This window comes from Dromiciops gliroides, chromosome 3 (assembly GCF_019393635.1).
Source record: "Dromiciops gliroides isolate mDroGli1 chromosome 3, mDroGli1.pri, whole genome shotgun sequence".
NCBI lineage: Eukaryota > Metazoa > Chordata > Mammalia > Microbiotheria > Microbiotheriidae > Dromiciops > Dromiciops gliroides.
In genome coordinates this window covers 532254245-532276603 of record NC_057863.1, presented here as the reverse complement: position 1 = coordinate 532276603, position 22359 = coordinate 532254245, and the positions used below count along the sequence as shown (strand labels likewise).

At 38.5% G+C, this 22359-nt stretch overlaps 1 protein-coding gene across 1 annotated transcript in view; it reads left to right on the top strand.

The window, feature by feature from the left end:
- ARHGAP20 (Rho GTPase activating protein 20) overlaps positions 1–22359 on the top strand; it is a 166382-nt gene that overhangs the window by 73056 nt on the left and 70967 nt on the right. The window contains exons 3-4 of the mRNA XM_043996602.1: positions 11052–11216; positions 21833–21982. Of these exons, the coding sequence (XP_043852537.1) occupies positions 11052–11216; positions 21833–21982 (315 nt within the window). The remainder of the gene's footprint in view (positions 1–11051; positions 11217–21832; positions 21983–22359) is intronic.

Below are 22359 nucleotides of genomic sequence, written 5' to 3'. Positions count from 1 at the left end.
GGCAGGGCAATGAGGGGTAAGTGACTTGCCCAGGATCACATAGCTAGTAAGTGTTAAGTGTCTGAGGCTGGATTTGAACTCAGGTCCTCCTGACTCCAGGGCTGGTGCTCTGTCTTAGCTGCCCCCAAGGTTAATTCTCAATCTCGTACTTGGAACATCATTTTCTTTTAATTATAACTTTTTTTTTAATCATGTGATATTAAGATGTTAAGTTAGAAGGTTATAATCTTTTTCCTCTGATTTCTATACTCTAATAAACCAAAATAAACACATCTACATTGCACTCAGAATAAAAATAAACATTTTGAGACACACATAATTGGGAAATCTTCTTTACTAGGAAACCCTGATGAGGGCTGCAGGCAAAAAAAAGAAAGAAAGAAACAAAGGTTGTTTGTGTATTTGCGTCTTCTTGGATGAAAGTTTTTTAAAAGTATGTGAGTGCTGAAATGTTTATTTTTTTACTCTGAGTGCAGGACTGATGTTTTCTTGTTTTTAACTCATTCTTAGCTTTTTCCGAGAAGAGCTGTAAAAGGTATTCTCCTTGTTATACTTGGAACCCTGCCACTTAGCAGCTATGTGATTATGGAGTAGTGATTTTAGCCTTCTGAACCTCAGTTTCCTTATCTGCAAGACATACATGATATTTTCACTACCTACCTCATAGTGTTGTTCACAGGAAACACTTTGTAAACCTTAAACTATTAAACTTTAAGATTCTTAGGACACCCTATCTTAATTAAGTGCCTATCTTCTGTTTGCCAGGGCCAGCTGGGAGGCACAGTAAGTAGAATGCTGGGCCTAGAGTCAGGAAGACTCATCTTGCTGAGTTCAAATCTGGCCTGTGTGATCCTGGGGAATTCAATGAAGCCTGTTTGCCTCAGTTTCCTCATCTGTAAAATGAGCTGGAGAAAGAAATGGCAAAACCACCCCTTTCCTGAGAAAACCCCCAAAGATGTCATGAAGAGTCAGAAATGACCAAATACCAACAACAAACTGCTTGCCAGATACCATACTAGACATTTGGCCGGGGTGGGGAATGGGGGGAGGAATATAAAAATAAAATCTTTGTGACCCCCCCAGCCCTTCATAGGACATGAGCATAGTTTAATTATTTAATAGATATGATTGCCTAATTAGTCACTTAAAATGAGACAAAGCCACCTCCCCAACTATCCCTGGACCAGAAAGCACATGAAATAGAATACTATAGAAATGTTTATTGTTGTTGTTGGGAATGATGATATAATGTTCTATGAAGAACATCATATCATTTGATAAATTAGTGTGTTGGGGGCGGGGGAATGGCTCCCAGATTTATATTAGTTCCAGGTTATATTCTTGCCTCATTTAAAATAATATATCACTGACAAACCTCACAGGATTGTGGGGCTCTCCTGAAGTATTATATATGGACATGCTTAACCAAATTGCACATACAAGATACAAATGTAAAAATGTTATTTTGTTTTGCTTTGTTCTAAAGAAAAGGGGGTGTGGGATTGGGGAAGAGTCATATTTGGTCCTGAGCTGACACCAAACAAGGAAAGTATAAATCTAATGATTTCCTTAGATTATAATAACTTCCTATCTAGGCATATGAATGTAAAGGTTCAGAAATGAAGTGACATTTCAAATAACTAATATGACTATCGTTATCAATATTTATTGGATCTTTACTATATGTAGGGAGGTATTAGTAATCAGGATGCAAAGGATGTTTTCTTTTCCCTTTGGAAAATTATCTTGAATTTATATGATGATGTGGGAGTTTAATGGTATTTTTAACCATTTGTTTCTTCTTTGTTTTGATGTCCATTCTATCAACAAATATTTTATTAGGTACCTACTATGTGTGAGGTACTCTGGGGGATATAGAATATCCTATCATGAAATGTCAGTGGCCTAGTCCAATGAAGAAACACACAGATAACTGCAATAGAAGACAGAAGATAAGTACAAAAATTAAAAATGTGGGGAGATCCAAGAAAGAAGACACTACATACATATAGCTAAGAGGATCAAAGAGAAAAGGCTCCTTTAAGGAAGCATTTCAACTTCATCTTTTTTTTTGGCAAGGCAATTGGGGTTAAGTGACTTGCCCAGGGTCACACAGCTAGTAAGTGTCAAGTGTCTGAGGCCGGATTTGAACTCAGGTCCTCCAGACTTCAGGGCTGGTGCTCTATCCACTGCACCACCTAGCTGCCCCATTTCAATTTCATCTTAATCAATGGATAGGATTTCAAAAGGGAGAGAGGGGACCAGGGAGTCAGCATGGTCTAATGGAAAGGGCAGTAGATTCCAAGACAGGAAAACCTGGTTTCAAATATAAACTTAGATACTTAATAGCTGTGTGACACTGAGCAAGCCTAAACACCCCTATGAGTGGGGGCAGGAGGATGAGAGAGGTTTTCAAATTTGGGGGTACATCATGAACAGAGGAAATAACAAAGCTCAAGATGTTTTAGGGTGCATCAAGTGGGTCACTGTGGCTGTCGTGTGGAATATTTACAGGTTTGATTGAGGAGTTTGGTGAGAAAAGACTGAAGACGTTACTCAGAGCCAGGCTGTGGAGGGCTTTTAGTAATAAGTTATTTGATTGGCGTGGAGACCATGGGAGATTTTTGAGCTGAGGAGTGATGTGAAGATTACCTGAGCACTGATGTGAAAAATTGGGGAGAAGAGAGATGGGAGTTGTAGAGATAAATTTGGAGGCTGGTTTCAATATTACTGGCATTTATTTATTTGAGTTAGGGTGGTGGCAGTGTGGATGGAAAGCAGAGGAGAGAGGAGAGTCAGAGATTGTGGGGGTAGAATCAACAGAATTTGTCAACTGACTGGAATGAGAGACAGAGATGGACAGAGACAAAGAGAGACAAAGGGTCAAAGATGACTTTAAGGTTTTGTAAGAATGGGGACAAAAAGGGAAGGCAGGCAGTTGATCCTTTTGTGGGGAGGAGGATAGGGAGGAAATTAGTTTAGATTGCCACACATTCAGTTTGAAATACCAGGACGACAGTCCACTTGGAGCTCTCTATTAGGCAATTAGAAAAGTCTGTGTCTCCAGAGAGAAATCTGAGAATCATCTACATAGGCGTTTAAATTAAAGCCATGGGAACAAATGAGAGAGTCATGGAAGAAAACTGCAAGAGAAAAGAGGCAAAATATAGAGCCTTTGGGGGAATATTTGGGAGAAACGGGACTTGAGAGAGTAAGGGAAGAGGAAACCAACGAAGGAAGTGAGAAGCAGAGGTCAGAAAGGGAGAACTAGGAAAATATCCTGGAAACCCATAAAGGAAGGAGAGTTTTCCAGAGCAGGGGCCAGTCAATATTATCAATTGCTTCAGACTGAAAAGATAGATTTGATGATTGAAAAAAGCCAAAATAGGGGGCAGCTAGGGGGCATGCTAGGGGGCATGCATCCACCGATCGAGCATGGCCCTGGATTCAGGAGGACCTGAGTTCAAATCCAGCCTCAGACACTTGGCATTTACTAGCTTTGTGACCCTGGGCAAGTCACTTAACCCTCATTGCCCTGCAAAAAGGGGGGGGGAGGCAGGCTAAAATGGGATTTTTAGGGGGCTTGAGTCCAGCCCCCTAATTTTACAGATAAGGCAACTGAGGCAGGCAGTTTATATGATTTGTTGAAGCAATAAGTACCAGTCAGGATTTGAACCCAGGTCATCTGAGACTATTGCTTTTTTCATCTCACCCAGTTGATAAGCAGTGAGACCTGAAATTTTGAGTAAGGTAGAAATGAGATGATTAGAAACCAGATTGCTAAAGGTTGAGAGGTGAGTAGGTAAGTAGGTAAGTGGTAAAAGTGGTACAGAAGGAAAGGTGGTCATTTAAGGCTACTGTTTGGCAGTGGTAGGAAAGGAAGAGATAAAAACATGGCTCTAGTGGAGCTCCTTCCTTATTCAAGAGAACAACACAAACCTTATAAAGATACTGTGTGAAAAATCCCATCGTAACTGCTTTTGTTCATTGTTAAGTACAGTCATTCAGGAAAGTACTGAATGGCCTAAGTGATCCACTCATCTTGCCATTAATCTGCACATCCATGGGGATTTCTTACAGAAAGTGATGTAACAATTGATGATGCTGAGGGGAGTATGGAAGGCGTGGCTGAAAGTCCCCACCTTTGACACTGGAACAACAAAACTATTTGATGATCAACTGTGAATGACTTGGCTCTTAGCAATACAATGATCCAAGACTTCTGTGTGTGTGTGTGTGGGGGGGGCAGTTGGGGTTAAGTGACTTGCCCAGGGTCATACAGCTAGTACATGTTAAGTGTCTGAGGCTGGATTTGAACTCAGGTCTTCCTGAATCCAGGGCCGTGCTTTATCCACTGCACCACCTAGTTGCCACAATCCAAGACAATTTCAAAGGACTCATGGTGGAAAATGCTCTCCACCTCTAGAGAAAGAACTGATGGAATCTGAATGCAGATCAAAGCCTATTTTTTGCACTTATTATGGGGTTTTTTTTGTGTGTGTTTTTTCTCCATTTTGTTCTGCATCTCCTTTCACAATGACTAATATAGTAAATGTGTGTTTCATGATTGTACATGTATAACCTATATCATATTGCTTACTGACTCAGAAAGGGGGGAGTTGAGGGAGGGAGAGAAATTTTGGAACTCAAAATTTGTTTATAAGGAATGTTAAATGACTAATGCAGAAATATGTTTAATGTGATTGTACATATGTAACCTGTATCAGATTGCTTGCTGCATTGGGGAGGGGGGAGGGAAGGGAGGGAGAAAAAAATTTGGAATTAGAAATCTTTTTTTTTTTTTTCAGTGCAACAAACATTTATTTTATTTTTTCCAGTTACATGTAAGGGTAGTTTTCAATATTCATTTACATAAGATTTAGTTCCAATTTTTTCTCCCTCCCTCCTTTTCCTTTCCCCTCCACAAGACATCAACCAATGGAATTAGAAATCTTATAAAAACAAATGTTGAAAACTATCTCTACAGGTAACTAGAAAATAATAAAATACTTTTATGATAAATAAAATAAAATGAATGTTAAAATTGTGTAACTGGAGAAAAATAAAATACTAATTTTTTAAAAGGTCCCTACCTTTGGCATACAGGATCATAAGGTCATGGACTTAGAACTCAAAAGTACATTAGGTCATTGAGTTCTATTCCCTCATTTTATAGATAAAGAAACTGAGGCCCAGAGAAATTAAGTGACTTTCACAGGGTCATACAACTAGTAAGTATCTGAAGCAGGATTCAAACTCTCCCTCAGTTAGGTGTGTGAGCCTGAGTGGGTCACTTAATTTAAAGAGGAATTGAACTGAGGAGGGAATTTCCACATCTGAACTTCCCTTGAACTGATGACATCACAGATCGAAGACAAAAAGAAATGTTGGTGATGATGTTGTTGATGACAGTATATCTATTTAGCTAAAGTAGTGGAGGCAGTGAAACTCGGGAAGGGGGCAATGGTTTCAAAAAGTCATCTTATCTAAGTTACCATTCCCTACCTCTCCAAAAAAGAAAAATTGCTTGCTACAAATAAACATAGTCAAGCAAAACAAATTCCCATATTGGCCATGCCCCAAATCATCAGTGTATCTCTCTCTGTCAGAAGGTATGTAGCATTCTTTATTATCATTGTCTGAAATCATGGTTGATTAGAGTTTGTCTTTGAAAATTGTTCATTGCTGTTGTCAATATAAATTGTTTTCCTGATTCTGCTTACTTCATTTTGCATCAGGTCATATAAGTCTTCTGGGTTTTTCTAAATCCATCTCTTTCCTCATTTTTTTTTCTTTTTTCTTTCTTTCTTTTCTTTTTTTTTTTTTTTTTTTGTGAGGCAGTTGGGGTTAAGTGACTTGCCCAGGGTCACATAGTAAGTGTCAATTGTATGAGGCTGGATTTGAACTCGGGTCCTCCTGAATCCAGGGCTGGTGCTCTATCCACTGTGCCATCTAGCTGCCCTCATTTCTTATAGAACAATGGCATTTCATTAAATTCATATACCATGATGTTTTCAGGCATTTTCCTATTGAAGGTATCCTCTCAGTTTCCCATTCTTTACCACTATAAAAAAAGCTGTAACTTTTTTGTAACTTTGACACTGCCCCTTTCCTATAGAAAATGTTGGCAAAGAGTGGGGAGGGTTAGTATTACAAGAGGCTAATACACATTTTTCAAGTAGAACCTCTGCAGAGAGAAAGTGCTTCTATTGAAGAACCATTTTATTTAGAGGTTCTTTAGTGGAACTTCTTCATTTTACATATGGGCAAATTGAGGAACAGCAAAGTAAGATGACTTGGCTAGGTCACACAAGTAGATAAGATTGTTTTTTGTTTGATCATTTCTGACTCCTTGTGACCCTGTGTACCATTGTACGCCAATGCTGTTCACATGTTTTTTTTGTCAAAGATACTGTGATGGTTTGCCATTTCCTTCTTCAGTGCATTAAAGCAAACAGATAAGTGAGTTTGCCCAGGGTAACACAGCTAGTAAGTGTCTGAGGCCCGATTTAAACTGAGGTCTTCCTTACTTCAAGTCCAGCACTCAATCAATCCACTGAACCACCTACCCCAAAAAGGTCCAAGCTCCACCTTTGCCAGGAAGCTTTTCCTGATCTTCTTAATTCTAGTGCTTTCCCTTTATCGAAGGTTTCCTATCTATCTCCTATACAGTTTGTTTGTATATAGTTGTTTGGGCAGATAGGTGGTGAAATGGATAGAGTGCCAGACCTGGAGTCAGGAAAACTCATCTTCCTGAGTTCAAATCTAGCTTCAGACACTTAAAAGTTGTGTGATCCTGACCAAGTCACTTAACCCTATTTGCCTTGAGAAGGAAATGGCAAACTACTCCAGTATCTTTACCAAGAAAACCTCAAATGAGGTAGTGGGGAGTCAGATACAAGAAAATGACTGAACGGCAATAGACTTGTGATGGTAGAGGGAGTTTCCCCAAAGTAATGAAGTCACAGGTCGTCTCTTTATCTACCAACATACCTTAAATGGTCTATACATAGCACAGTAGTACTTAGCTCATTATCTTGCATGTAGTAGGTGCTTAATCAATGTTTATTGACTAGCTGAAAGCTGCTTGAAATCTTTCTACCATGTGGCTCTAACTCAGGGGTTCTTTACATGGAGTCAATTCACTTTTTTTGTTTGTTTGTTTTGGTGGGGTTTTTACAGGGCAATGGGAGTTAAGTGACTTGCCCAGGGTAAGTGTCAAGTATCTGAGGTCGGATTTGAACTCAGGTCCTCCTGACTCCATGGCTGGTGCTCTATTCACTGCGCCACCTAGCTGCCCCTACTTTTACTTTTACTATTGATAAATATAATTGATTTCCTTTGGGTAATTAAATGTATTTTGTTTCATGCATTTAAATTCTGAGGAGTCCCTAGACTTTACCAGACTGTATGAGGGGTTCGTGACACAATAATGGTTAAGGATTCCTGTTGCAAATGATAATAAAAAAGCTCCCACCTTGCTGCCTGGGGAGGCTCATGAGCATGGATCCTATATAAACTGAGAGGACTGGGTAAAATGGGTCTTTGTTCTACCCAACACCATCTTCTCCTTTACTTCCCCTCACCCACATCTCCACTGCCTCACCATGAGCCATCCTACAACTACAGAAGGATCCTTTGGAGGGGAAGGCTTGCCTCAGACTACTTGGGAGGGGGGCGAAGACACACAGCCTCTGGTAAATGGTTGAGAGCATCCTTACCCACCTTTACCTACACCTCATTTCCTTCTACCCTCCTGGGACTTCTCTCTTCTAAGGGGGAAAATTGGGGTCAGCATGTCAGAGTATTCACTACCATAATGAGGTACAGGTTTTCAAGTTGTTTTTTGTTGTTGTTGTTTTTGTTTTTTTACCCCAGGCAATGGAGAAAAAAAACTATATTGTTTGAGTCCCCTCTTATTCTATGCTTTGCCCCATTTTGGATAGGAATAAGGGTCAAAGTTTATGAGGTTAAATCTGGATATGAAAAAATAATCTGTTCACAGCTATTTGCTGTCTTGAGGCTAGTGGGTATTCAACTTCTGATCCTCTCAGCACCAGCTGTGGAGATTTCCTAGCTCAGTGACCCCCCCTCACATACCAACTGAAATCTAGACCCAGTTTGGCCATCTGTACAGATTGTTTGTTTTTGTTTCTTGTGTTTTTTTATTTGTTTTGAGAGGCAAGGCAAATATGACAGCTGTGCTAGGAACTGCCAGGATGGTCCCAGGTCAGTCATTTATATCTTCTAGGATTTCTTATAATTAATATATTAACCCGCCAGTCCCCTGACTCGACAGAAGCCAGTATTTCCATGGTTCATGGCCTATGGTGTGCTCTCTAATAATTCTGCAGAAAAGCAGCTTTTAAATATTCTGCTATGTGATTTCCCTATGCCCATATAGGATTGGATTTAGGCTGACTATCTTTATCAGCAGCAAGCCTTTATTAAGTGCCTGTTCTGTGCTGGGCACTGTGCTGAAACACTGGGGGATACAAAAAAAGTCAAAATTATGGTTCTTGTTCTCAAAATCCTTACATTCTAGTGGCGAAAATAACATGCATATGATCTGTGTCCATACAAAATATATTCAAAATATATAGTGTAAATAGGAAGGAGATGGAGGGGTGGAGGAGGAGGGAAGGGAATGGGACAGGGAAAGGGATTTGAGAAGGTGGGACTTGAGTTTGGTTTTGAAGAAAGTTGGTAAAGAGAAGGAGGGGAGAGAGTTTTCCAGGTATGACAGAGGCAGTACAAAGAAGCCTGAAGAGGCCGGAAAGAGCAAGGTGATGCAAAGGCAGCTAAGGGGCACAGTGAATAGAGTTCAGGAGATGGAGTCAAGAACCTAAGAGTTCATTTCCTGCCTACAACACTTACTGGCTGTCTGACTTAATCTCCATTTGCCTCATTTTCTTCATCTGTGTAATGGGATAATACTAGCAATTATCCACCTGGGTTGTTATGAGATCAAGATGAAATGATTTTCATAAAGCACCTTGCAAGCCTTAAAGTACCATATAAGTGTTAGTTGTTGTGGAAGGGTTTAAAAGTCCCAGCAAGGATTTTCTATTTGATCCTGAAAGTAATAGGGAATAACTAGAGTTTATTTGGGGAGGGGGAGGAGGAGGGCGAGGAGGGCACAGCACGGTCAGACCTGCACTTTAAATAAAATGACTTTGGCCCCTGAGTGAAAGAATTGTCCCTCCTTCTGGAGAAAAGAATTGTGGCAGAAACAGATCAGGAAGCTGTTGGCAGTAGTCAGGCAGTGAGGGGATGAGGGCCCGCACCAGCCATGGATGTTATTGGTGGCATCATTAGTTGACTGCAGATTTTCTGAAGCTTGGGTTCCTCATCTCTAAAAGGAGAACACAAGCACCGTCTCCTTACTTGTCTCACATGGATGCTGAGGATGATATATTGTGATTCAGCATAAGCAGTGTGATGTATAAAGGGTCATGATTGTGGGCTCTTCCTCCACTGGAGCCCTCTGGAGCATGGAGTTGACTAGGTTTTTGAAAGCTATTCAAAGAACAGGAGCCATAAAAGGCTAACCTAGCTAGATTCATTGAGATTCATCAGCTTGGAGATAGAGCTGGGTACTAGGTGATGAAATATTTGAGGGAACAGCAATTCATTAAAGGATTTTCTCAGAAGTAGAAAGATTGACGTCCGAATTGATGGTGGGAATATTTAGGAGGACAGGGAGTATGAGACAATGGAAAGAGGATTGATTCTCAAAATACCTGCCTTCTGATGCTGCCTCTGATCCTGACTTTCTGTGCAACCTTGGGCAAATCCCTTGAGTTCTCTGGGCCTCAGTTTCTTCATCTCTAAAATGGGCATCATTGAACTAGATAGCCCTTCTAGCTCTAAAACTACAAGCCAAAATCACAGCTTCTACAGTATGATTAATTCTTATAGAGTCAAATCCTTGGTAGGCTCAGTGGTGAGCTCAAGTATGTCCTGATCTCTGCATTGAAAAATCAATGCGTGGAGTTTGTAAGATGTCAAGATTGACTGTAGCAGTGGGCTTTGATTCTGTAGTACAAGATTACTTTGCATTTTGTTTGTGCATATTTTAGTTTACATATATGAAAGAAAAATTACATTATATTTCCTTTTCCCCTATTTAAAAAAAAATGTACTTAGAACTGTAAGATCCTTGACGGCAGTGACTATTTCCTCTTTGTCTTCATATATCCAACACCTGACACAACATCTGGTCCATAGGAGGTCAGTAATAAATGCTTATTGAATTGAATTGAGTTGAATTGAATCAAACTGTCAGTCATTTGACAAGTATGGGCAAATTTCCATTATAGCATGTAACATAAGCAGAATTACAAAATTAATTATGACTATGACAGGGTGATTGATTTATAGTATAATATCACTTTGTTCGTTAGATTGTAAGCCCCTTAAGGGCAGGGATTGTCCTTTTTCTTCATTTTATATCCTTAGTACTTAGCATGTGGCCTGGTCCATTGTTATAAATAATGTCTTACTAAATGTTTATTGATTGATTATCAGTAGAATTGAGAATTTTCATCATCAGTGGTACTGTATAATATGCACTAATTCCTAGTCCCATTCTTTAAGTGGCTTCCATGATAGAAGCCAATGACCAAAACATTCTTCACAGCATTTTGGTTCTACCATCAACTTCTACCAGTCTCCTGTAATTCCCCTGCCATCTTCACCAGAAAAACTCACAAAAATTCCTAACCCAGAATACAAAACAAAACTGCACCTCATGCAAAAGGTATAAGTGATTGTAAGAGAACAAAGGGGTCAGAGTAAGAAGAGTTAGAAGCTTATTCACTTGAAATTCTACCTCTGGGACAAATGGTTTACCTGTGTGGAATTTGTTGTGATAGGAGCCAACCTCTATTTCTTAGACAACCACAGGACATCTGGCAGTGTTGCAATGACTGGGTCAAGAGATACTCAGCTAATATTGGCAGCTGGATTTGGCTTGGATTGTGTTATAACATTCCATCATACTTTGAACCGTTTTGCTAAATATTACAATATTGTTTCTTCTATTATAGGGAGAGTCCATCTGCCAACTTGTACCCAGGTGAATTTCTCAAGTCTTTCAAGTCCTCCAGCAGGACCCTGCTGATTGACAGCCGTGTTGAACTCAAAAGAGGCCTGCAGCGTCAAGAACGACATATCTTTCTGTTTAATGATTTGTTTGTCGTGACTAAGGTCAAGTAAGTATCTGAGTAAATGTCTTTATTAAAATTGAGAGCAATCTCCTCAGCAAATGGTCATTGTGACACTAAGGTAGATTATCTCCCTAATCCACCCTTGTTTAGCTTGTGCCAAGCTTCTTGGTTATGAAGGGCACTTTGTTATGTTTTCATATGTTTCCCATCTTCATGGGTGCTCATTTGAAGTATAGTTAAGTCAAGACATGTTCATTCGTGTTAGACTGGTTTCTGCAATTAACTTGCTTTGTTCCTTGGATAGGCCACTTCTTGGTTGTTGGTTTTCTTTTCTGTAAAATGAGGGTATTGAACTAAATGACCTAGAATGTCCCTTCTAAGTCTCAAAGGGATTTGTAATTCAGCATGACCTTTGTTTTCACTCCTGACCTCACAAGGTTGTTAGAAGAACAATGCTTCATAAAACCATAAAATGTTATGATTTTCAGTAGAATTATGCCTGAAAATTGTCATTGGAACCCTTCTCAAAAGACAGGTCCTTTCAGGAAAGGGCTTATACTGAATGTAATTAAATCTTTCTCTGATGATTCCTCACATTTGCTGTGAAGACCCCTCAAGGTCATTATTTTGATTGTACCATGTGTCTGGGGATAGATTTTATATATATATATATGTGTGTGTGTGTGTGTGTGTGTGTGTGTGTGTGTGAGATTGGGCTACACCTTTACTGAGCCTAGGATGTTCCTGGAGCTTATTGTTAAAATAAATCCTTGATAACATCCCCATTTTTGTCTTTTCTCTCCCAAGTTGAGTACACAAAACCCCTCATCTCCCCCCTCCCCAAATTACATGTTAATTAAGATTTGTGATCAATAAAGGCTTTACTAGAGATGGCTTTAAACCAGGATTGTCAAGGAATCAGACTAGTGTACTATGAACATAATCATTTTTGATGTTCAATTATTCACCCTTTGACTCCAACTTAAATCACTTTTATTATTAACTGAAGCTGCAGTGCCAGTGTCCTTCAGGAGATACAACTCCGTAAAGCAGTCCTTGTTATGAATAACTACACGAGGAAGACCTTTCTGTTCCTTCCCTCTAGCCTCCCCTCCCAAACAAATAAAACAACAGTGCATGTACTGTCTCTGTTAGTATATGGCTGGGGACAGGGGAAGGAGGGAAAGACAGTCTGGTCTTAAGCCTAATAATAGAAATCATAGAAATGAGCTCTTTTGCCTTTTCCTAGAAACCAGTGGTACTTTTCTACTCTCTGAACTTCAGGGAAGTGTTAGGATTGGGGGGGGGGGGCAAAAAGAAGATAAAGGGACAAGGTTTTCATTTATAATGTTTGTCTTCAAGAGATTACATAGCATTGTAAAATCTCAGAGTTCTAGTAAAGAGTTCATCCAGTATAAACCATGCCTAAAAATGATTCCCCTCCTCAACTGCCCACAATATCTCCCATAAGAGTCATACAGTTTCCCCTTGAAAACTACCAGAAAGAGGAAACTCAATTTCCCAACGCAGGCCATTCTACTCTTAGATGGAATTGAATTATTTATTAGGAAGATTTTTCTCACAAACTCAAAATCTACCTTTCTGCAGTCTCTACCAATTCCTCTTAGTTCTGCCCTCTGGTGCCAAGTAAAATAAGTCTGATTCCTCTTATATATTAAAAGTCCTTCAAATATTTTAAAACAGTCATTATCTTGCCCATTAGTCTTTCCTTCTTCAGGTTTTTGTACCAAAAATATAGAATTCTACATTAATCCCTATTTGATTTCATTTTATTAGATATAGTTCATTCTTTTAGCCTATGAAGGGCTTTAGGGGCTGGTAATTCCATCATCTAACATCTGCTTTGTGTTCTTTTAAAATCTCATAAGCATTCTGTTTAATATGTCATTGCTATAAATATTACATTGAAAAGCATTTATTAAGTGCCTACTGTGGGCCAGGCACTGTGCTAAGCCCTGGAGATAAAAAAGAAAAGACAGTCCCACTGCCAATTATTAGCTCACAGTCTAATAGGGGAGAAAACATGCAAACAACCACATACAAATAAGATATAGTCAGAATAGATAGAAGATGATCTCAGAGGGAAGGCAGTAGCATTAAGGATGTACTGGGAGAGGTTTCCTGTAGAAAGTAGGACTTTACTGAACCTTGAAATAAGTCAGAAGCCAAGAGGCATGAAAATGGAGAGACTGCAACCAACCATGAGGGACAGCCTGGGGACAGGAGATGGCAAGTCCTGTAGCAAAAGAAAGAGCTATTTGTGACTCAGTGACTTACACCACTCTCTGCCTCCTAACACTCTTTATTATCATATCATATTTCAGTCAACAAGATTAAGCACTAATTTTGGGAGATATTTTATTGCAAAATATTAATATTTAATCAACAGGTCTTTTTACCATGAGATCTCATAAAACCTTTCCACTACTAAGTTGAGCATCCTGGTATCCCTTATGCCCATACATACACTGTAGCTGTTCCTCTGTGGACAGAGGGAATCCCTTCCTCCTCCCTGTCTGTTGTAAATGAGTAAAAAGGAATAGTGAATGGTGTGGAGAATATCTATGCCTTTTCCAGATGATCTGTGTTGATATAGTGCCACAGAGGAGGCAGAGGGCCTAGATTTAAATCCCAACTCTACCTTTTACTATCTTTCTGACTTTGGGGCTAGTTATTTAGTCTTTTGTGGCCTCAATTTCCTCACCTGTAAAATGAGGGGGTTGGACTAAAAGGCTCAAGGACACCATTCCAGCTCTAAACTCATGATCTTAGAATCTTTGAGATGCTGCCAGAAAGAAGATCAAATGTGGCAGGATTTCATTTGGATCAGATTAGAATGCCTACAGATGTGGAGGCAGATGTTGTGATGATGTCAGTAGCAATGCAGATGCAGGGAAGAATTTATCCATGGAGATTTTTAATTATGTTCAGTTGAGACTGTAGAGTATGCATGCATTCCTTAAATTGGAATTTGTCAGGAATGCAAGTGTCAATGGAAATAGTATTTATAGATTGCTAAGGATAAAGGAGTAAGTATCAACTTATTAATTCACTCATTCGTTCAACAAGTATTTGTTTCTATTTGTGTAAATCATTATGTCTGTCAACTATTCTAGGCACTAAGAGGGGATTCAAAAGAAAACAGAACAAAATCCTTGTTCTTCAGAAGCATACCATTTAATTGTAACATTCATTTTTAATTCTTAGGGAAAAATGTCTTGCTTTACCCTTCTGGTTTTTCTCCTTCTATAATTACCAGGATAGTTACAGAAAGCAGATTAAAAAAAAACAAACCTGGACTTGTAATCATTTGTTTTGTCCTTCATATTGCTGCTATCCAAATAGTTCTCATGTAATATAGTCTAACCTTTTAAAGACCAAGTTCTATTCCCAGTGGAAAAATTGCTGTTTTTAAGATAGGTGGGTGGGACATAGTCACTCCCTACACACACACACACACACACACACACACACACACACATTCACTTCTAGAACTGAACTTTTGTATTGGTGTCTTTTTTTTTTTTCCTTCAAGATCTGAACCAGACTTAGATTTCAAAAGCAATGCTCACATTTTGCCTCTTCACATAATTAATGTCATGTTGTCTGCTACATGTCTCTGTAGGTTCACCCCAAATGTAATTGTGAAATCACAGAATAAGTACTTCTTGATGTGAAGTAAAACATTTCAGTTTTAACTCAACCCTTTAAGCATGACTTTTTTTTTTATGAACTTTTTGAAATTTTTTAAAGTGAAAGACAGTACAGTGTAGGAGAAAATACAGTCTTAGAATCAAAAAAGACCTCCATTTGATTTTGGCCCCCGACAGTTCCTATTTTTGTGAACACAATTAAATTTTTCATCTTCCCTAGACCTTTACTACTACCACTACTACTACTACTACTACCACCACCACCACCACCACCACTACTACTACTACTACTACTACTACTACTACTACTACTACTACTACTACTACTACTACTACTATACCACCACCACCACCACCACCACCACTACTACTACTACTACTACTACTACTACCACCACTACTACCACCACTACTACTACCACCACCACCAAAACCACCACCACTACCAGCTAGCATGTATATCATATTTTAAGGTTTGTAAAACATTTTATACATATAACCTCTTTGATACTCATAACAACCCTGTGAGGTAGATTGTTGCTATTATTATAATATCCATTTTATGGGTAAGGAAACTAAAGCTGTGAAAGGTTAAATGTCTTACCTAGGGGGTGTCGCAGAGCTAGTAAGTACCTGAAGCAAGATTCAAACTCAGGTCTTCCTGACTCCAAGTTCAGCATTCTATTTACTGTATCACCAACTGACACAGGTAAAATGGGGATAATAATGTGTAAAGATTAAATGAGATAATATATGAAACTACCTTGTAAATGAGAGCATTAAAAAGATATTGTTATTTTATTGTTGTTGTTATTATTTAAGTCAGTAATTTCCTGACTTTCAAGCTGTTTATTAGAATCTAAGACTGTCTAGATATCAGAATTATTTGATTTAAAGCTAGAAGGAACTTTAGATAACAACTAGTCCAACCCTTAAATGCTGTAGATGAGAAAATGAAAACGTAGAGATGTTAAGTGATTTAGCAGGCAGTCCCACATACTAACTGGGTGACCACAGGTATGACATACTCTCTGGCCTTTGGTTCCCTGTACAATGTTAGGGTTGTACTTGATGGTCCATAAGGGCTCCTTCCAGGTCTATTTCTGTGCTCCTGAAAAGATTTCAATTTCTCTATTGGCACCAAAAAAAGTAGAACTTTATGGCTTACCAGTTACGTGACACACTTTTGTAGTCCTGTAGATATTTTGTTATGCTATGTTAGGGATGGCAGCTAGGTGGGCAGTGGATAGACCAGTGGGTCATGGGATCTAGAAGACAACTTCATGAGTTCAAATATGACTCTAAACACTTGCTAACTGTGTGACTCTGGGCAAGTCACTTAGCCCTGTTTGCCTCAGTTTGCCATCTGTAAAATGAGCTGAAGAAGGATGACAAACCACTCTTTGCCAAGAAAATCCCAAAAAGGGGTCACAGAAAGTTGAACATGACTGAATAATAACAAAAATGTTAGGCACTCACACATCTAATTATCTTATCATCAAATATCTAGTACATTCTTAGAACATTCTTCCTGGTTGAGGAGAACTTTAAGTAACAGAAACAATTCTTTGTGTTCTTGCTCAGGTCAATACTCTCTCTTCTCAGTATATATCTTCCCTTAGATTGAGGATTATATTTTAAATAGGGGCAGGTAATTCATTGGAATTTATAGCCTAAGGGTTTTGAGTTCCTATTTTTTTTTTTTTTTACTTCTAAACACTGTGAACTAGTGGTTTAACTCTTGTAGTTGTCTCTACACAAACCAGGTTTACAGGAATTTACCAATTGGTTGGTTCCTTCAAATAGTTGAACTGTTCTGTATATGTCCACAACATGAAATGATCATGGGAAAAGGAAATATTAAATGAAAAGATTGACCATTCTCTTATTCTATCCAGAACTGAAGGAGAAGAGATCAAATGACATAGGGTGAGGACAGAGGAAGTACAATAAATGTTTGTGGAAAGGAGAAATTTATCATTTAATTTCCTAACATATTAAAAAGATCAGTCATAAAATAGCTTAGTTTGGGAATTCATTGGGCAGGTAAAGGAAAGCAGCTTTTTAAAAAAAATTCCATTGGAATAATTAAAATCACTATAGTAAAATGTCTGCTGCCAGTTTAAAAAAAAGTTTAAAAAGCAACAAATAAGTTGTTTTTGTTTTTTTAACCAAGCATTATTAAAGTTACTAGAGAAAAATTCATTGGCAACCTGTTTAAAAAATAGAATACCCAGTTGGCATTTGCTAGAAGGAAATATAATTGTATTTAGATGTCATAAAACTCTTGTTGCCACTGGCCTCCTAGCTCATACAGGTGCTAATTACAGAAACAATTTGGGAAATACTTTATAGGCCATTATACTTGGGTCAAAAAATTGAAAACAAAATATGGATAATTGACATGTTTGTTTGGCAGCCTTACATTGTATAGTAAATTACATATCTATGAAAAATTCCTTAAAGTCTTATAGGTTTTCACCATCTACTGGGGAATTCTGCCTTAACAAAGAAGACACAGTGAAAGAGATCATGCCATACTGATGGTTGGAAATGTAAGAATTGAGATCGAATTTGTGAACAACGATTGTCTCTGTTGAGCAGATTTCCTTCCATTGCTTTGTTCTTGTTAATATTGTGGTAAAGATCATAGATTTAGAACTGGAAAGGAGCAGTCTGGTCCAACTACCCCTCAAACATGGGGAAACTGAGGCCAGAGAGACTAAATGACTTTCTCAAATTATTGATTAACATTAGTAGTAGGTATTAATTGGCAGAATCGTGATTCGAATATCTTCTGAATTAAAATCTTTTCATTGAGCCATATGGCCTCATCTCAAGGCACTTTCATTTTATAGAACTTTCTGTCCAATTACTAGTCTTCTTGACCTCAGTATTTCACTTAGCACATCAAAGTACATAAGTGTCAGCAATTAAGCAAGTTGAAAGACTACTTGACACGTTTTCTCTCTTTATAGTTTTATTGTTATAGTTGATCTAGACTAATTTCTACTAAATTAATGGGGGGCCCATTGCAGTTTTCAAACTTGGAATTTGTAGGTAAGCAAATGGACAACGGAAATGAAGGATTTTTTTTAAAGGTACTGATTAAATGTATTTGGACAAGTATAATTAATTTTTTTAACTTTTTGCTAAGCCAGCATCAAGAAATTTTCTGCAGACATGCTAAAAAACCATTCTTAACCTTATGTAATAGTCTCTCCTAGTAAATTGGGCCAACAAAGAAAGAGGACTCCTCTGCTGCATACCAACAATGTAGGCATACTGGGCACTGAGGGGGATGCTGAGAGGAACTGCCATTGTTCTTGTCCTGGGAGCTTTACCTTTTTATTGCATAGGTAATAAGTATCTAGGAATTACAATTATGCAAATTGGAATATGATAAATTCTAAAGCTATGTACACACTAAGGGCTATAGAAACACAAAAGAAAGAGATTACTTTGAACTAGGTGCTGAGCAAGGAGGGCCATGGAGGATAAGGGACTTAAACAAAGTCACAGAGAGTCAAAGGCAGGACTGGACCTTAGATTCTTTAGGAATTTGTAGCTAACATTCTTCCCACTGCACTAATTTGGCCCCTTCATTTCAAAGGAAACTTAGACCCAGAGAAGTTAAGTGACTTGTCCAGGGTTACTGCCCAAGATAATAAACATCATGTACTAGTCTTGAGTGATGGGTAATAGTTTGACAGATGGAAATAATAAGGAAAACCTTTCCTTGCTGAGACAACAACGTGAGTACAGAGGCAGAAAAGCTCAAAGGGGTAAGGGGTGAGGGTGGGGGTTGATTTTTGTCTTGAGAATTTGGTTTGTGAAGACTTTGAGATTGAGATAAGACTGCAAAGATAGTCTGAGGTTAGAATCTGGGAGACATGAATGGAATTTGATTTTTATTGAGTAGACAGTGGGGAGATTGGGGAGCCTTTGAAGAGCTTTGAGTAATAGTGTTGTATGACCCAAACTGTTTTAAGATAAATACTCTGGCTGCTTTATATAGGATTCAGGATGTTGGGGGAGAGGGGAAGGAGAAGGGTGAAACACTGGGAAACTTGGAGGCTAATTACCAAATCATTACCAGAGTTTAGTTGAGACAATAAAGCTAAGAACAAGGGTAATAACGATGGTAATGGAAAGAAAAATTGGATATAAGAGACATGCTAGAAAACATTCTGGTAAAATGATCAGACCACTGGACTGAATGTCAGGAGGAGACCTTGGTCCTATTTCAGGCTCTGCCACTTAATGACTATTGGTCTTGGTGGGGGGAGAATTTCATCTCCCTGGGGCTGACTTTAATCATCTGTATATTATGAAGTATTGGACTAGGTGCTTTCTCAGGTATAATCCACCTCTAAAATTCTGTGATATTATTTCTTCCTTATGATGGTGCAATCAGACTTGTTGAATGATTAAGCAAGAAGTAGAACATGCTTTGGGGATTGTAGTCTGGACTGATGTTGAGGGTTGTGGTGACATTTACAGAGAAAGGGACTGGATCCAGAAAATCCAAGTACTTTGGGTTTTATGGCCCTATCAATTGTTGGCAGTCAAGATTTCACTTGATAATTCAACCTACTTAATGAGAAATCTGAAGAAAAGTCATTAATGGAAAATGGTGAAATAAAACTGGGAGAGAAGCCACAGCATATTACAGGGCATTTTCTAGTAACATTTTATTCAGAATACCTGAGTGACTCTAGGAAGAGGATAACCTTTGGATCTCAATTATTTTTGTAGTATAATGCTTGAATAATCCTATTGAAGAACATTACCTTGTAAATGTCTCATGAAGCAGAAGAATCACAGGGACGTTTGAAACGTGAAATGCCTTTGGTCTCATTGGGCTTTCTTTTTATCCTTTACCTTGTCCCAGTTATTATTTTGTCTCAGGCCCCTCTTGAGCTTTAATGCTGCCAATTAGGTCAAATGATGACGACCATGGTGGTTTTTAGATCAGATGTCTGTGGGGGATTATGTCAAAACTATCAAAAAAACCATTTAACTTGTGGCTTAAAGTGGATCTTTCCTTGGGTCTCAAGAGGCAAATGGTCGATGTGTCAACTCATTGCTTGGCCAGATGTGATCCATCTGGCCTTTGGCCTGAATCCAACTCATTTGGGTTGGGTTGGGTTTTCAGTGTTACCCAGAACCGTGGAGAAGGTGATGTGATCACAATCTCAGCCAGCAAAGGGGAAAGAGAGGTGAAAGATTTGGATAGGACCCAGGAGGGAACCTTGTGATAACTCTATTAATCATTGATGAAAATTTACTTTAGGGTGAAAGCACATTCCAGAGCCATACAGTAAGGACATGGCTGTATTTTGAAGTCTGTCTGTACAGAGATGGGGAAAAAAAAGAGTAAGGGACTTTTTAAAAAGATGGCAAGTGCTTTTCAATTGTGTTCATTACCCAAAGATCTTCAGCAATGCAATGCTTTATGAGATCAAATGAGATAATATTTGTAAAGCACTTCATACAGTGGCAATCACATAATAGGCACTATACAAATGCTAGCTACCAGTATTACTATTATTATTAAAATGAATGGATGTTTTGAATCTGCTATGATTGTCTAATCCACTAGTATTTGTTCTTAGAATTGTTTTTTCTATTCTACAATGAGAGTAGGCTAGCCTGAAGAAATGCTTGGCACCTTCCTGCTGTATATACTGTCAGTTCTTTTAATTCTGCTAGGGCTTGCTCTCCAGCACTTCTCTGAAGCTGTCTGCCATTTGACCATTCACTGCTCATTAACACATTGACCTCAGGCTCTTCAGGGGAAGTAAGTGGTAGCCAGGTGCAAGGGTATAGCTACTTGTTTGCTACTCTGGTAAAGGGATTGAATGAAAAAGTAGGTTAAATCTATCAGTTAAAATTGTAATTTTTCAATTATCTTTTGATTTCTGTTATTTTTGCTAACTTCGTTTTTCATGAGTAATTGAACTCAGCCAATATTTATTGAGTACCTACTATATGTAAGAGACATTGTCCTTGGTACTGAGGATGCAACAGTGAATAATAGAGAATTGACTGCTGAAGAGAGAAACTGAGACGTGACAATTCAGTTCAACTTAAAAAAAAAACCAAACATTTATTAAATGTTCATAATATGCAAGTCATTATGTGAGGCACCAGGGATTTAAAAAAAATTAGAAATAGCACATCTTTGCCTTAGAGAACTTGTAGTCTTAGGGGGTGGAGGGGGTCATTGGTGATGGTGGTTTTGTGTTACATAAGATAATTGAATAACGAAGCAATACAAGATAGAATGTGAAAGGTCAAAGGAGAGATACAACAGTGTTAGGAATGTTTGAAGAGAGGCATCATTTCCTTCAGCAGGGAATGGAGGTCCAGGGAGGGTTTGTAAAAGAGTTGGCACCTATTTTGACCCATAATGGAAGAGAAGGATTTCAGTAGTCAAAGATGATGGAGAAAATGTATTTCAGACACAAGAGATAGTTTTCATGAATGCATAGAGGAAGAATAATGTAGGATGTGGTTGAGCAATAACTGGCATTTCAGTTTCACTAGAATGTAGAGAATATGAATAGGAGTAATAAGAAATAAACCCTGGAAGGAACATTGTAATTAGATTCTGGAAAAGAGAGTTGTATCAATCTGAAATACTCAGGGAGAAGGGGAAGTACACCTAAGGAATATATCCCAACTCCCTTTGGCCCACTGTTCCCAGGGCCCCCAGGTAAGGGCAGGGCTAAATCCTTGAGCATATATAGAAACTGAATTCCTACTGTGTAGCCTTAGTTACCACTTACTGTACCTAAAGCCAGTGATCTATCCTCTTAAGCTGATAAGGGTCCTAACCTGTAACAAAGATCTCTATGGATATAGGTCTCCACCTGTACCAGGAAATGCCCCCACCTACCTAATCTGCCATATATTACTGAAACTTCTTTCCTAGATTTAACAAAACATCTAAATTGTATGTGTATGTTTTTGTCTTTCTAGGTATAACAACAATCTTAAGATAAAAAATAAAATAAAATTAAGTGATATGTGGACAGCAAGCTGTGTGGATGAAGTGGGTGAAGGGAATACCAATACCATGAAGTCATTTGTTTTAGGATGGCCCATTGTCAACTTCGTTGCCACCTTCAGGTAGGAACTAAAATGTGACCCTGACAGTTGTCTTATTTGTATTCATTTTCCTTTAAGGACTTAATTTTCACTGGTCAGCCATAGCATTCACAAAGTATTCATGAGCAGAGAATCAGTGCTTGTTCTATTTGGTTTCAGAAGACAAAATTAGAGTAGATTTTGGGTGTGGGCTATTTGGGCTCTAAGGTAGGAGAGTAATAACTTCGTAACAAATAGAACTATCCAAAAGTAAAATAAGATGCCATTGGAGATAGTGAGGCCCCTACTCAGTTACTCACAGATTTCAAGGATTGAGAACTAGGGGGTACCTCAGAGACTTTCTAGTCCATGAGACCCATGGAGGTGTTAAGTGACTTGTTCAAGGTTACATAGGCAGC